Below are 15,129 nucleotides of genomic sequence, written 5' to 3'. Positions count from 1 at the left end.
AACCACTGAACGTGCATAATACATTTTCCTTTGTTTTCGAGTGAAGATTCCTCATGCCACAAATATTTGTACGACCAAGATTCAAACTGATTAGAATCAAATATACAATGTGAATATCTTCTGTGAGAACATCAGGAATAAATATCCAGCACAAGATGTGGTATGTGAAAAACAGACACATTACTCACTCTCCTGACTGATAGCATTTCTCTCGCTTTCTTTGTCGGCGGTTGTGAATCATTTGGAATTTAACTGATAATGAATTTGAATTTAGGTAGTAAAAAAAATTAACATGATTAATTTCAGTTTAAAGTGTTAAAATTATTTAACACAATTGCTTTTTCCCGTAATCCTTTGGCTAGTTACAATATATGATCACGCTCTTAATCATGCCAATGCTTTTAAACCATTTAAGTGCGATAAGACTATTTTGATAAGATAAGAATCTCCTGACTGTGTGACACACACATGACTAGTGCGCACTTCAGAGAACGCCCAATGTCTGTTGAACAGACAAAAACACACAAAATTATGCCCAAATGCCCGTTTTGTCGAGTATCCTCGTAAGCACAGTTAAATAAAGTCTTAATTCAGAATTTTGCCCAACCATGTTTCTCTCATGGTCTCATCCTCTCTGCTTCCCTTACACTCTCTCTGTCCATCTGAAGATCTCGCCTCTGTGTCGGTCATGACTCCCAGACTCTGGCAGCTGCAGTGAAAAGTAATCACGGGTGAGGAAACGAGATCCAAAAGCCCCTCTTCCTGTCAGCAGACATGTCAAGGTGAACTTGGAACTCCTCAAATAACCAGCAGCACGACCCTTTCACCTGACCCTGCTGTGAGGATCAGAAGAAGCCTCTTGTTTACAAGAGCATTAAGGTGTTTTTTAACTGCAACTGCTGCGGCGTTTTTCCTTTCCTCCTTCTCTTGTGCTGTACAAGTGATAGTATCAGCTGGTTTTAATGCACTGGGTTAATCTCAGCATGCGAAACGTAGCTACTTTAAGGTCACCGCTAATCTTTCGGTGTATTTCTCTCTCTCTCTCTAACCAACACACACCGCAGTGCTCTTTGATACAGTCCAGGGGGTCTGCACTGGTCTGTCATCAGGCAATGCACTGGGCGTTCTCTGAGTGCCCAGAATGCCATGTGCTGTGTGCACCCTGTCCCTGTGGGAGCTCTGGAGACGCTCTGACATATCCAACAGCCATAATATAATAACATAACACTGTATTATAACAAGTGTGACACAATAAAGCAAAAAGTACCAGGAAGGACAACCAATGAGCTGTAGGACATTTTGTGCATTTTCTATTTCTTTGGATAGCTCCGTCCACAGTGAAATCTCATTGATCCAAAATCCTGCTATACATAAATGTTGTATAAGGAATTACAGCTGGCATTGTGAAAAGTACCGGTACTTCAGAACCAATTTGATACTGAAATTTAAAAAATGTGACGATACCAGCCTTTCTGCAATTCCGGTAGTATTGAGGACATTCGGGACCTGCTGATGAGCGGCTGCTTCCAAACACTGTGTATTTGTGTGAGTGCGCTCGGTAAAGAGTGTCAAAAGAGTCTATTTACAAGGTGCTTTTGAAGTATTGATCATTGTAGCCAATCACAGAAATTTCTGTTGAGTGCCAAACACAATGACCAATGTGAGGTGTTTAAGTTAGTCAGAATCCACTCAATGCAGCTCAAAATGAATTTTCGCAAGGAGTTTTTGCAAGAGGTAGCTTGTGCTGAACTTAAGTAATTGACAGCTTCAGTGACTCGTTGTTTGCTATCTGTATGTGACCCATTTAAAATACAACAAAAGTACTTTTATCCTACCAAGTACACAATGCAAAGTTTTGGGAGTGACCTCTGTATTTAAATGCATGATTCAATCCTAAATTGTCAATGATTGACAGTGAATGCTATTCGCCAATGTTATAATGTTTTATACTTATAAATTATAATGTTTTTTTTAAATAATTATTTACTTAGAATTATTATTAACATTATTAATTAATTAACTAATTTATTTAATGTATTTATTTTAAATTAAATAAATAAAATAGAAGTTGCAGTATTTTGGGTTTAGGTCCCGAGAACCTTGAGATTTGACTGGTATTGTTACTGAAATTTTGATATCACAGTAATTCTAGTTACCACACTTAAACATGGCATTGGCAATATTTATCTATTCTATTTTAGGTGGGGGTTTTTGTATGTACAAACCTAAATGAATTTGTACATACAAAAACAGTCTCTCCCACAAATTATATCTCTTTAATATCTCAGTTGTTTATCCTAGACAGCTATGATATTAAATGTAGAGCAACATGAGACTTTCGCTGAAGTCTCTGACTTCTCAGATGTTTCTCAAGAGAAAACACCCCAGTAATCTCACAAGTGTTTCAAAAGAGATCACAACTACGTCTCAAACTGTGCTCATATGTCAAGACACCAAAGTCTGCAATCAAAAGTCTCGAATATTTCTCACCAATGCTATGCTACTATTGAATTTACTCTTGCTGTTTGTCGACAGTTGCCTAATATGTGTATTTTTATTTCTATTGAGTCATATTCAGGAAAACATAATTGAAGTGTAACCGAGAACTCAATTAACCTATGAGCAATACACATTTCCTCTAGGCTGTGTTGTACTTTTAGGGATGATGAGGATGTTAAATATGGCAAATATGTCATACATAAAGTTCCCGGAGTCAAGCTCCGATTACACACACTAGATATGGCTTCTCTTCGGTCTGCATCCAGGTAAACTGTCAAATGTCACTTCCTGCAGTGAAGCTCGAGGCTTTAGAAGCCTCTCAACCTTCCTGTTGTACTCGTGATTAATCCCCTCAGATCAGCATGCAATGAAACCCCTCATCCCGCTCTTCATGGCAGCCACAACAATCCAACTGACGACCAACAGACAAGCAGTCAAACCAGTGTCCGTGATGCACACATTTAAAGATAGCACTCTTACTCAATCCCTTACGACCCCTGGTGACACAACTAATGCCACCAACGCTGGCCTGCGGATCGGAATCCAGTCACAAAGACACTAAATCCTTTGGGGAATCGGGTCTTTGGTTTTTCAGAAATAAGAGCATTCAGTGGGTGTGTGATGCATAGAAGCCAAGAGGGCGGCATACTCTTTCTTTTTCTCGGTTTCCTACTACTACATCCAGGAAAGTGCCATTTCAGCTTCTCGGGAAACAATGTGTGGATTCAAGAGCGTTCTGGACGCTTGGGCCTGGATTCAATCTAACTGTCATGGGAGTTTTCCTGTACTCTGACAAAGCTGTTGGCAGTAAGCGCCTCTGGCATCATTTTTACAAATCTCTGCTAGAACAAAGAGCATCATATCCATCAGCATGCCACAATTGTCTACACAGTTCATTCACACCTTGAGCGGCGTGCATTTGGTTTTCACGTGATTGTGACTCTTCCATACCAGGGCGGATAAACACACCATTCCAAAAACATTTTTTAGAGCCATAAATCATTGTCTTTATGTATACATACTACGTTCTTGTTTTCTCCGATGACTAAATAGCGACAATGCATCAGTCACTGTTAACAGAACTGTCACACATCCAGACATCTGCCGCAGATGTCATTTTTTAATAATGATGTTTATATATACACATCTGTTCAAAGGGGCACAGCTAAGCAACACGCACAACGAAAACTGACCTAAAACACTTATAAACCAGCAGTTCTTAACTGGTTAAACAATGCGGCGACTAAACCAAAAAAAAAAACCCCCAAAAAACTGTTTATTGTACAAAAGTAAACAAAATCAAACATAGAAATGTATTTAAATATTTATTAAAGTATTATGGTAATTTCGACTGGTTTGTTTGAGTGTTTGGTTTCTAAATGTCTCTTTTAATGGTTGCATGCTCTTGGCAGCTAATAAATCACCACACACAGCATGTTGTGGTCAGCAAAAATCATGTTTATCCTCACTTCAAGTGAACCCGTATTGAATGTGATCTGGATCATATTTGCTTTTACCTTGCATGGATTTTTTCATGTTTTTAAGAATGAGGATGTCACATAATCTGCCATGTTGGCATCTGTCTATGATTCTCATAAAAGTTAAAAATATCAAGCTTTAAAATTATTGAAAAATATAACATTAGAACATTCATTCATAAAGCAATGATGGCATGCTTAGGTGAAGTACATAGTTAAAACTGCCAAATTTTCTAACAACAAGGGCTGCACAATGTATAGATTAGAAATAAAATCGATATTGCGATACGAATTTTCAAATCGCAAAAGCTGTGATTTGCTTAAATAACTATATGCGTGGCGGGTGACACTGTTCATTTTGCATGAGTGCAGCTCATGATCCTGTGTTTGTTTCAGAGTTTCAGAGCAACTTGGCACATTTACTTTGAACGTAGCTGCTGAAACACTGCATCACAAGCGGCAAGTGTGTAAATGAACTGTGCCGCACTTGACTGATTTATTATACTCTGAAACTGCCATGATGACTGCCAAATGATTTTATATTAAACAGGTTAAAAACTGTGTAAATGTGACCTAAGTGGAAATATTCTTTTAAAAACTTGAGTTGATTCTAGACCCAGGTGTGAAGGCACAAGTTTTTCCCAAATTAAAAGATGGATGAAGTTAAACTGTTTTATTTTTATTTTTTAATCTTTTTTTCTTCTATGCATGCATATTCACTTCAAAATCACTCCAACCATCCTAGAATTATTAAATCTTTCCAAATATATAGCTATTCAAATCATCTGGTGAAAAGTCCTGTATGTTTCATATTGCAAAATATTCCTGTCATGACAATTCTCTGAGTGTTTGGCATGGTGATGGATATGACAATATAGATATGTTTGGTCTTGGCGGAATAGATCTGCTACGCTGCTGCTGCTACAGAGCAAGTACGGGACTTGCTACTGCCAATAAATACACAACATTCTGCTGTGAGCAAGTAAGACATGCTGCTGCTGTACAATATACATGAATTACCTGTAGCAGATCTATACAGGTGGAGCTGGGGAAGGTGGAGCGTTTCTGAAAGCACGCTGCAACTGCTACAGCAAATGCTGGCCAAGTCTTTGAAGGTTGAGAAGCAAGCTCATTGGCTACTGATAAAGCAGGAACCAATCAGCTGTGCCCTATGGAGAATGATGTGATTGCAAGCAGATTTAGTCCTGCCTGCGCCATCTAAAGTTTCATGACCTAACTTTGTATTTCACAGAAAAAATAAATATAACAATTTCCATTTTTTCCAATATTATGCAACTATAATCCACACAGGCTAGTTCCTCCCTGCAATGTAGATGACACTGAGAAGGTAAATACTTCTCTTCACAGTAAGAAACGTGGGCACTGTTACCGCTTCAGTGCTGAAATGTGCAGAGCTGGAGGGTAAACAGTTGTGTGTATGAACTGACTCTGACTTTGTTAATAAAAACAAATATTGGAGGATTTCCGAGTGAATGTGAATGGGCCAAATGGGTTTTTAAACACGAGCTGAGTGAATTTAACCTCTGCAGCCCCCTGGGATTTGCAAAACCAGAAAAAATAAACTCATTTGGATGTGTTGAAACATTCCCCAAACCCATATGCGAGGTGTTTTGAGATTGTAGAAGTGCTGCAAAAGGTACAGGCTCAGACTAATCACAGTTCAGAGAAGAGAGAGAATTAATAAAACCACCAGCGGTAGTCTTACAGATAGTCACACCACACATCATCTTCACTTAAACACGCCGAGCCAAAAATAATAATACACTGTCCTTGAGCTGAACTGCGCATGACAAACACATAGCATTCTTTATGAACTTGGAAGAGGTGGCGCTAACTATGCAAACAATTGAAACAATTATACCTTTGCCAATAGAAAAGTTATTATGCCTCTTCTCCAGCTCAAACATGACATCAATGCTATACACATACATACATACGAGTCTGTGCGCTTGATGAAGGAGTCACAGACTATTGCCCACTGCTGAGCACTCAAAATAAACAATGGAATGGAAGCCATCTGAACACTGCGTGCTGGAATGATTGACAAGCGGCAGCTGGCGACATGGAGAACCACATATATGTGGACACTTCTTTACATACACATATTATTTATACACATGCATTATAAAAAAACATGCACAATGTACAAACTGTGCTATCATTGCACTATATCTACAGTCACTTTAGCTTTCAGCTAAACAACAAAAAAATGATGCTGATCTTTTGCCTGGTTTTCATCAAATGGTTGAAATTAAGTAAAAGCGCAGTCTGTATTGTGAGATCAGACACTCTCCCACGGCACAGCAGTAAAGACCAAACAACAACAAACACGACCATCATCTGGGATGCCTGCTGTTAAACGGTCCCCACACCTGGCTCAAGAGTGCCTGTCCACGACATGTCCATCTTAAACTGGTTTCACTACGCTGTCTGAAGTCACTTCCCACTCAGTTAACACAACACTGACTAGTACTGACTAGCCTCATTAACACTGAGATGTCTGTACCATCTGGCCTGGTTCTCAGAGATGTGTAAATTCTCACACACACACACACACACACACAAAACAGTGTGACAGACAAGTAGGCCATTTTAATTTGTGCTCATATACATTTTAAAAGAATAATTGAGATATTTTAAGTTGTTGCTTTTATTTGATACAAAACAGTAATACTGTTAAAGTAACAGAAACTGTTTTCTTAATATATTTAAAATGTAATGTGATGGCAAAACTGATTTTTCAGCAGCCATTACTCCAGTCTTGAATGTCACATGATGAGGTAAGTAAGATTTTCATAATAATAATACTTTTATTCAGCAAGGATGCATTTAATTGACCAAAGGTGACAGTAAAAAACATTTATATTGTCATAAAAGATTTATCATTTAAAAAAAAAAAATGCTGTTCTTTTGTCTCTAAATTTAAACAAAAAATATCTCATCTAATTTTATGAATATTGAACAAGGCTAGTCCTGTCAAACACATGGATGTGACTTGTTAGTGGTACGCTGTGAACCTTGCTGACTGTTCCCTGCGCTCAAGAACGCCCACATGACGCCATCCCAACACTGTGGCTTGCATCACGAACCACTCAAACACTAAGTGAAGCCAATGACTGCCAACAGCACACGAAAATATGACTGCACCTGTCACCATAGCAATGCCAGTCCGAGGGCACAAGTGGACAGCAAAGGGTTGGGGAGAGGAGACTCTTTTCACTCATTTGGGAAATGAGACCTATTCGACGTGGATCACGTCTCTATCTAACGCCGGGGCAACAAAATCTCTTCATACCTGCAGGCAAAAGGTTTTTTTGCAAAAGGGGAGCTCAAAAGGCTTAACCGCAACACACATTCAAATGCATTTCAGAAGTAACAGGCGGAGCACAGTGTCCCAGGTGTGTTGCGATCAGGGAGGGTGTGTTGGGGATGAATCGGGTTAACAGGCATACCTGGTGGACAGAGGCAGCCGTGAGGTGCATCCCGAGCCGCCCGGATCTTCGGTAGACGTGCAGCTAGTTTCTGGAAATAGACAGACAGGACATTAAAGTCAGCTGTGCAGAAACAAACCACGTAATACGTAAGGTATAATGCAAAAGTTAGTTTAGTTGGTGTTATTTTGTTTGTCTCAATTGTTGTTTTCGGTCTTCAATTTTCAAGGAAACATTTCCCACACAAGCAAGAGTTAAACTAGAGTTATACAAGAATATACAAATGTTTGGGGTAGGTAAGATTTTTAAAGGGATAGTTCACCCAAAATGAAAATTAAGTCATTAATTACTCACCCTCATGCTGTACGAACCTCGTAAGACCTTCGTTCATCTTCGGAACACAAATTAAGATATTTTTTATTAAATCTGAGAGGTGGATCACTCCCCCATAGGCTTCCTAAGGGAGTGAAACTTGACGGCCCAGAAAGTCATTAAAGAAAATGTTTAAATATTTCATGTGCCTACAGTGGCTCCACTATAAGTGTATCAAGCGACGAGAATACTTTTTGTGCAGAAAAAAAACAAAAATAACAACTTTATTCGACTATTCCATTGCTTCCTTGTGGGCCTGAGACGAGAGTTCAAGAGATTTCCAGGACGCATGCGCGAGAACTGACGTTCTTCTTCTACTACTATGTACAGCGTGCGTCTTCCTCTGCTTGTAAGACGCGCGCTGCATAGTAGTAGAAGAAGAACATCAGTTCTCGCGCATGCGTCCTGGAAATCTCTTGAACTCTCAAGTTTCACTCCCTTATGAAGCCTATGGCAGATTTACAGATTTAATCAAAAATATCTTAATTTGTGTTCCAAAGATGAACGAAGGTCTTACGGGGTTGGAACAGCATGAGGGTGAGTAATTAATGACTTAATTTTCATTTTTGGGTGAACAATCCCTTTAAATGGTTTTGCAAGAAGTCTCTTATTCTCATCAAGGCTGCATTTAAAAAAAAAAAAAAAAAAAAAAACATTATATGACATTTGAATCAGATTCAAATTCAAAAGAAAACGCTCTGAAAATATATTTTTGAATTGACCTCAAAAGCTAAACATATAAATGTGGCACTTTTAACCATCATCAGAGGCACAATGTCTATATTCTCTGCATAGCTTCTGGAGCCGTTCGCTCTATTAGAAGCGTCACATTGACAGGTGCTGCAGTTATTAGTTATTTGATTAAGAATGTATGTGTCCATAGGTCACCGTTTGGAACCAATCAATTCATACATTTTAGACGGACACCCCAGTGTATTGTAGTAAATGTATCAAAGTGAACGATTAACTTTAGATCAACAGGATTTAGAGAACAGTGAGTAACATTAAACAGAGCTACTATTCCATTTTTATCCTAAACTTACAAAACCCCAGCTAAAATAGACAAACCCACTTTATGCATGGTAGAACAATCACTGACCGGCTACATTTATGACCGAATTGTAAAGCTTGTCAAACGTCTACAATGTGGTACTATAGGTCACGCCATCCCCATCTAACATCGAAACACTCAAGCTAAATAATTCTGGGGCCGCTATTGGACATTTTTCTTGCCCCAGTTTATATTATCCACGATCGTTCCAGGGCTTTATTTGGTTGATACTGGCAAAGCGTCTTCCCAGCTGGAGAAGTCTTTACTCAGACCGCTCTCAGACACTACAAGCTTTCTTAGCAGTTTTTCCACACTACTGAACTCAGCAGCACCACAGATATTGTAAAACAGAAAATAAACTAATGGAGGTTAAGAAGAAAAGGAAAACCTGAAGAATGTTAAGATGAAAATATACAGTACATGTGACAGCAAGGTTAACCAACAGACGTTTGTTCTGCAAGCACGAAAGCCGTGGAAAATGGACTACAATTTGGAAGGAACCATGTGCTGTGCGTAAACAGCTTTTCCACAGGAGCAATGTCCAGGGATAATGCACACGCAACAGTTTCCCAGAGCTTTAACTCGTGATTTTCCAGTGCCACATTCTCAGGTTGTCCAAATAAAAGGTTTCTTTTCAAAATATTATATAATGTTTTTACATCAAACCATTGGAAAGTGCTTGCAAGACCCGGTTTCACTTATGGCTAAGTGCTCTCATAAACAGCAATGCAGCGTGACATTGAGAAAACAATAACCAGTGATGAAAAGTTAGCATGAAGAGTTGCATTGAGTGGAAGCAAAGTGAACAAGATCAAAAGAAAGAGACTTCGCTTTCACTTTGAAGCGCATGAAGTTTCTGATGCATTTAATTCTGCTAGGGTGTGTTCCTTTATGCTCAAATAGGTGTTCTTTAAGTCAACATGAAATCAACAATGACCCCATTTACTTTCTTAATACCCATCTCTCTGGACTTACTGTGCACATGATTCCTCTGTGCATGTTATTTCAAAGGTTTTTTTTTTTGGGGGGGGGGGGTTGTAATCTTTCATCAAAAAGTAACAACTTGCTCACCTCTGAAACCACTTTGATGTCACGAATAGCCTAATGTTTTCAATAACTTTTTGGAATCCGACACCCACTTTTCACAATCCAGTCAATTACCAATTGTAAAAATTGTGTTCTGTCCTACATTTTTTCGCAATTAAATACCGTTTGACTTGAAAATGCATCAAATTATGGAAGTAAAATGGTTTGCGAAGTTTTTTTGCTGACTTTAAGTTTAAAGGCTCACTGAAGTGCCTTGAAACGCGCAGCATTACTCAATGGGTTGTGTAATTTCCACTGAAACAGGAAGACAGGGCGGGACATATTGAACAGCTCCTCCCCTTTTTTTAAATAGTCAATAGCGTTTCGTTTATATCACATCTCGGCCAGAGCCGCTGAGCACGGTAAAGCCACAGTTTCCTCCTAATCGCCTCCATTATCGCCTTATAATACAGCATTCTGTGCAGAATTCAAACGGGTCCGATACGCTTTTGTGGTCTGCACCGACTCTCATATGATCCACTCTGTGCTTTCGTGTCTCTGGACTGGAGCAGACTGTATGCGTGCTGTGGCGGTTCGCGTGATAACGTGAAACAGGACTTCATTCGCCTCAATGGAAAGCATATTTACACTCTCTCAATCATTTCCTATGCCCTATATAGTGAACTATGTGCCATTCACCATGTAGAATAGTAAATGTGTGAACAAGTGACCGATTTTAGCTGCAGCTTCTATTTATAAATAGGGGGCGGGACGCTTTAGATTCAAGAGAGCATTTGATTGGACAGAAAATCTGAAGGGCAGTGTGATATCATCAAAATCATTGCGGAAGTGAGATACTCAGTTTTGAATGCTTATATTTTCTTAATGCAAATGTTGTCATTGTTTTGGAGCACACTAGCTTATAGATAACAGTAAGGCTAATATAGCCTAAAACTTTTGATTTCATGGGGACTTTAAGATGACGTGATGTAAATGGTAAGGTTGCAGTAATGACACGAGACAGCTGATGCCCCAGTGTTTGCAGGGATGAGTTAGGAGGGAGGGGACATTCTCTGCCTCCCAGCTTTAATGGTAACTCGATGCCCAGTATTTGATCTGGTTTTAACAATCTATTTTGAAAGGATGACAAAACGTTTTACAATTCCAATGTCTGATTACTACTAAGACCCCCAGACTTTGTGCCCAGAGGCCTAACTCTATCTCTCTTTCTATTTCTTTCATTCTCTTTCTCTCTTGTTTTGCTACTTTCCCGCTGACCAGATCTTGATTAAACCCCTGAAGGACATTCTGGCACATTCTGTTCTAAATTGTGAAATCAGCACCTTTCTAAACTTCAACAGGCACTTCAAATGTATATGTTTCTCACCTTTAATGTAGACTTATATATGCAATTTTATGGTGATGCTGAAATGTCAGTAGTCAATATCTCTATGAGAAACATATGCCCTTGATAAAAGAACACCCTTGAGATCAACGAACTTTGGATGCTTTCAAAGGCCCATCAGTATTAAACAAAACTAAATGATTAATATTATAGCCTATTCATAAGCCTATTTTTCATTACAATTAAGCACATTATCCAGCAAAACTCTCAGTACTGTAATGCATCTGGGAATGTTACTTTTTGTAACTGAAATTATTCTGAAGGTTAATTCTCATTAGATTCTTATTACAATAATACTGTCATTCTTTATCATTTTTTTTTTTTTGCATTACGCAGATTAAAAAAGGGTGGCAAAATATGCTTAATTGTCATGTCATAATGCAAAAGAAAAAGCAAAACTAATTCTTTCTTTGACATGTTCTTAAAAGATTTCAGTGAGATTCACCTGTAAATGACTCAACTGTACTCAAACTGAACCTCAGATTGACTCACACTTGGCTGTCTCTACTACACCAGTCTGCATAGTCTCATTAACACACTAAATATTCACCTGCATCATCCTCTATTATTTTATGAACCGCAGATAGTGAGATGGTAGCCTTTCCCCGAGCAAAATTCTACCCAAGATTCTTTTAACACTGCAAATATTTTACATGCAGCTAGGTGATGATCCACCAGAGGCCAATGTGAAGGGACCACGGCCGCAGGCAATACACTGAATATACATATATATAGGCTATATATCTCACTTTCCTCCACCTCAACACTTCAAGCTCAATCCTTACAGACGACGTGCGCTCAGCCAGTGCTGAATCTGGTGAGAGCACTAACTGCTTGATTGTTGACGTAAAACAGGTGGCCATATCAATGATTTGCTTATCATTGAACAGATTGGCTCAAATGTGAAAAATACAGGTGCAGCTACCAGATCACATCAGTGTTCTTTTATTAAGACAGCTATACTAATGGATGTGTCAAAATGGCAGAGGGAAATTTTGGCTGTATTATTGTGTTATTTATAGACACTTGTTATGGAGCAATGCTAAATAGGATGTGAAAAAATGTGAGCCATGTAAAAGAGTCTGATCTGGCATCTGGAAAGCACCACCTAACAAATGTAATTTAATAATCAGGATTTAATCATTTCCTACTCATGATGTGAGACATTGAATGACATTTATTGGTTGAAATATTAATATCAACTAATGAGCTAATTAATATAATCTAGTAGTTTGTTTGTTTTTAAAGTCAGTAAAGAGTTTGTTTTAGAAATTAGTAGGCCTAATTATTTTTTGTATTTACAATTTTTTATTTACTATTTGTTCGTCAAAAATAAACAAAAGCCCAATAAAACGGCACAGAAAAATAATTATTTTGATCCATGTGCATGCGGTTTTGTTCAACTTCCCAGAGCTCGAAAGTGCTCAGTGAAAGTGCGTAAACAACGAGGACCAATAAACAAACTAAGACGGGGGCGAAGACACTGATTTTTTCTTTACATTCATATTTTAACACACCTCAACGTAATTCCAGACATAATGTTCCTCATCTTCAACCACAAAGTCTCTCTACTTAAACTTTTTGAGTAACGCACTTCTACCTCTCGTATAGGCTAAGACACAACACAAGGTGGGACAACATGCGTATCTCATCTTTCACAAGGTAACTTGTATAAAATATGACTAGATATTATTAAAACCGCAGAATAATAGGTTATCTGAAGAATACAAGTCACGCTCACCTCCTCTAATATTTGATCCAGTCGACTCCACAGGACGGGCTCCACCTGTTCCAGAGAGATCCAACTGAAGATACGGGGATCTCGGTCCTTTTCCAAACTGAGCACCCTGGACTGCAGATCCGACGTCCTCAGGTAAAGCAACACACAAACTCCAAACGAGATCAAACACACGCAGATAGCACACACGTCCTTCCAGTTCGTCAAAATGCGCTTTTGGCTGGGATGCTGAACGCAGGTCCTCTCCTGACTGGACTGAGGTGATACACGCAATTTCATGTCCTCCATGTCTGTGAGACGTAGCTTATACAGTCAATTTAATATTTATCCACCACCACTTTATCAGGCTGAGCAGGTTCGTATTCAAATAAACTGATTAAAGTTTTCCTTCCAGGTAATTGAACCGTTTTTCACGTGAAAATATCAATCTTCAAAACGACCTCAACAGAGGCATGCTGCTCATTGAAGTGCATGGAGATATTGGTTCAGTGAGGTCCGGCTCTAGTGGGAGTCCGAGTGCTTCGCTCGTGCCATTTGACGGGTTTCTCTGACTGCTGCGCGCCTGAGTCTCTCTCAGAATGAAACCTGACACACACACACAAACACACACACACTACACGGCTCTGCGGCGCTCACCACGGGACCCTTCGCTTCTCTGTCGCGGACAAGCCCCTCCTTTCGGTTTATTTAGGCTAAACGGTAGGGCGGGATTCACGAAGGAGATGACCCCGGCTTTGATCCGGCTCTGGATAGCCATACGATATTTTTAGGTGAACTCACTGAATCAACGCGTAAAGTGGACATGATAACCACCACACAATCTATTTCTCAGATGTTGCTCTGTTATAGCTCTAAACTTGTAAATATCTAAAATAATATAAACTATAATATCAATTGATGACAGTTAAAGTAGGCTATATAGCCTAGCTTTTAAAATTAATGTGGATCTAATCTTTCTCTTTTTTTTTAAAGGGATAGTTCACCAAAAATGGAAATTGTCATAATTTACTCAACCAAGTTGTTCCAAACCTATATGATTTTCTTTCTTCTGCTGAACACAAAAGAAGATACTTTGAATAATGTTGGTAACCAGACAGTTGATGGGCCTCATTGACTTCCATAATCAATGGAGTCAATGGAGCCCATCAACTGTTTGGTTACCCATATACAACAAACTATCTTTTTTCATGTTTGGAAAAACTTGAGAGTAAATGATGGCATAATTTTTGGGTGAACTATCACTTTAAGAGATCAGTCAAATCAACAAATTGTCTGTTTATTTGGAACTAAAGGTTTCTTTTGGAGCCAAAGAACAAAGTAGGAAAACACTGATAACGGTTATGTCTGATTTCCCATCCCTCCTTTTAATGAATGCCTTGGAAACAAAGTAAGTAGTCATTTTAGCAGACATCCGTTTATCCAAAATGACTTACCGTACACTTATTACAGGGACAATTCCTTTGGAACAACCTGGGGTTAGACTGCAGTGATGGTTCATTGACTTTATGAGTCTCAAACCTGCAACCTTTTGGTAACCAATCCAGCTTTTTAACCAGTGCATTAGATATAGTGCAACTATAAGCTGCCAGGTTATTGCCAACACAAATGTTAAAATGATAAGCCTTGCACAGCATATGGTGTCAGACCGTCAAAACAGTCAAATGAAATGCCATTGATAGATCATTGCTTTGACCCGAGATTCATGAGTTTGTGTTCATGTCAATATAAGAGTCCCTCCTTTCAAAACATTCCTCTAGCAATTTGTATCTTCTTGACAGGTGGCTGTAAATTCCTAATGAATCTGTTTGAGAAAACTTTATCAGCAAGAGGTAAAAAAAAAACTAGCCTCTCCTGTCAATCTTTACCACCTCCACCACTCTTTGATTATTCTCTCCTTTCATCACGATCTGTGTTGAGTGAGTTGGAGTGAGTTGGGAGGGCTCTTCATTTGAAAAACAAACAACAAATTGTCCCACCTAATCAAAGTCCGCAGCTAAAGGACAAAGCAAACTTGCATTTTTAATCACCAAATATCTCTAAAGAAGAATGTTTCTAGGCTAAACAAGAAAGAAGACACAAAATAGTGCTTTCTTAAACAAGAGCCAGAG

The 15,129-nt window shown here is 38.8% G+C and overlaps 1 protein-coding gene across 17 annotated transcripts in view; it reads right to left on the bottom strand.

Annotated features, from left to right (window-relative positions):
• Window positions 1-13,682, bottom strand: part of col13a1 (collagen, type XIII, alpha 1) — a 113,729-nt gene extending 100,047 nt beyond the window's left edge. For 11 of the 17 annotated variants that reach the window (XM_056248191.1, XM_056248195.1, XM_056248203.1 and 8 more), the window contains exons 1-2: window positions 13,025-13,682; window positions 7,443-7,520 (exon numbers count right to left, since the gene is read on the bottom strand). In XM_056248191.1, coding sequence (XP_056104166.1) covers window positions 7,443-7,520; window positions 13,025-13,309 — 363 coding nt within the window. In that variant the 5' untranslated portion in view covers window positions 13,310-13,682. The remainder of the gene's footprint in view (window positions 1-7,442; window positions 7,521-13,024) is intronic. The other 6 variants (XM_056248196.1, XM_056248206.1, XM_056248197.1 and 3 more) reach the window with 1 other exon arrangement.
• Window positions 13,683-15,129: the final 1,447 nt, after the last annotated feature.

The sequence above is a fragment of the Rhinichthys klamathensis genome, unplaced genomic scaffold, assembly GCF_029890125.1.
Source record: "Rhinichthys klamathensis goyatoka isolate OS25496 unplaced genomic scaffold, OSU_Roscu_1.1 h1tg000053l_1, whole genome shotgun sequence".
NCBI lineage: Eukaryota > Metazoa > Chordata > Actinopteri > Cypriniformes > Leuciscidae > Rhinichthys > Rhinichthys klamathensis.
This window is presented reverse-complemented; position numbering and strand designations above follow the sequence as displayed.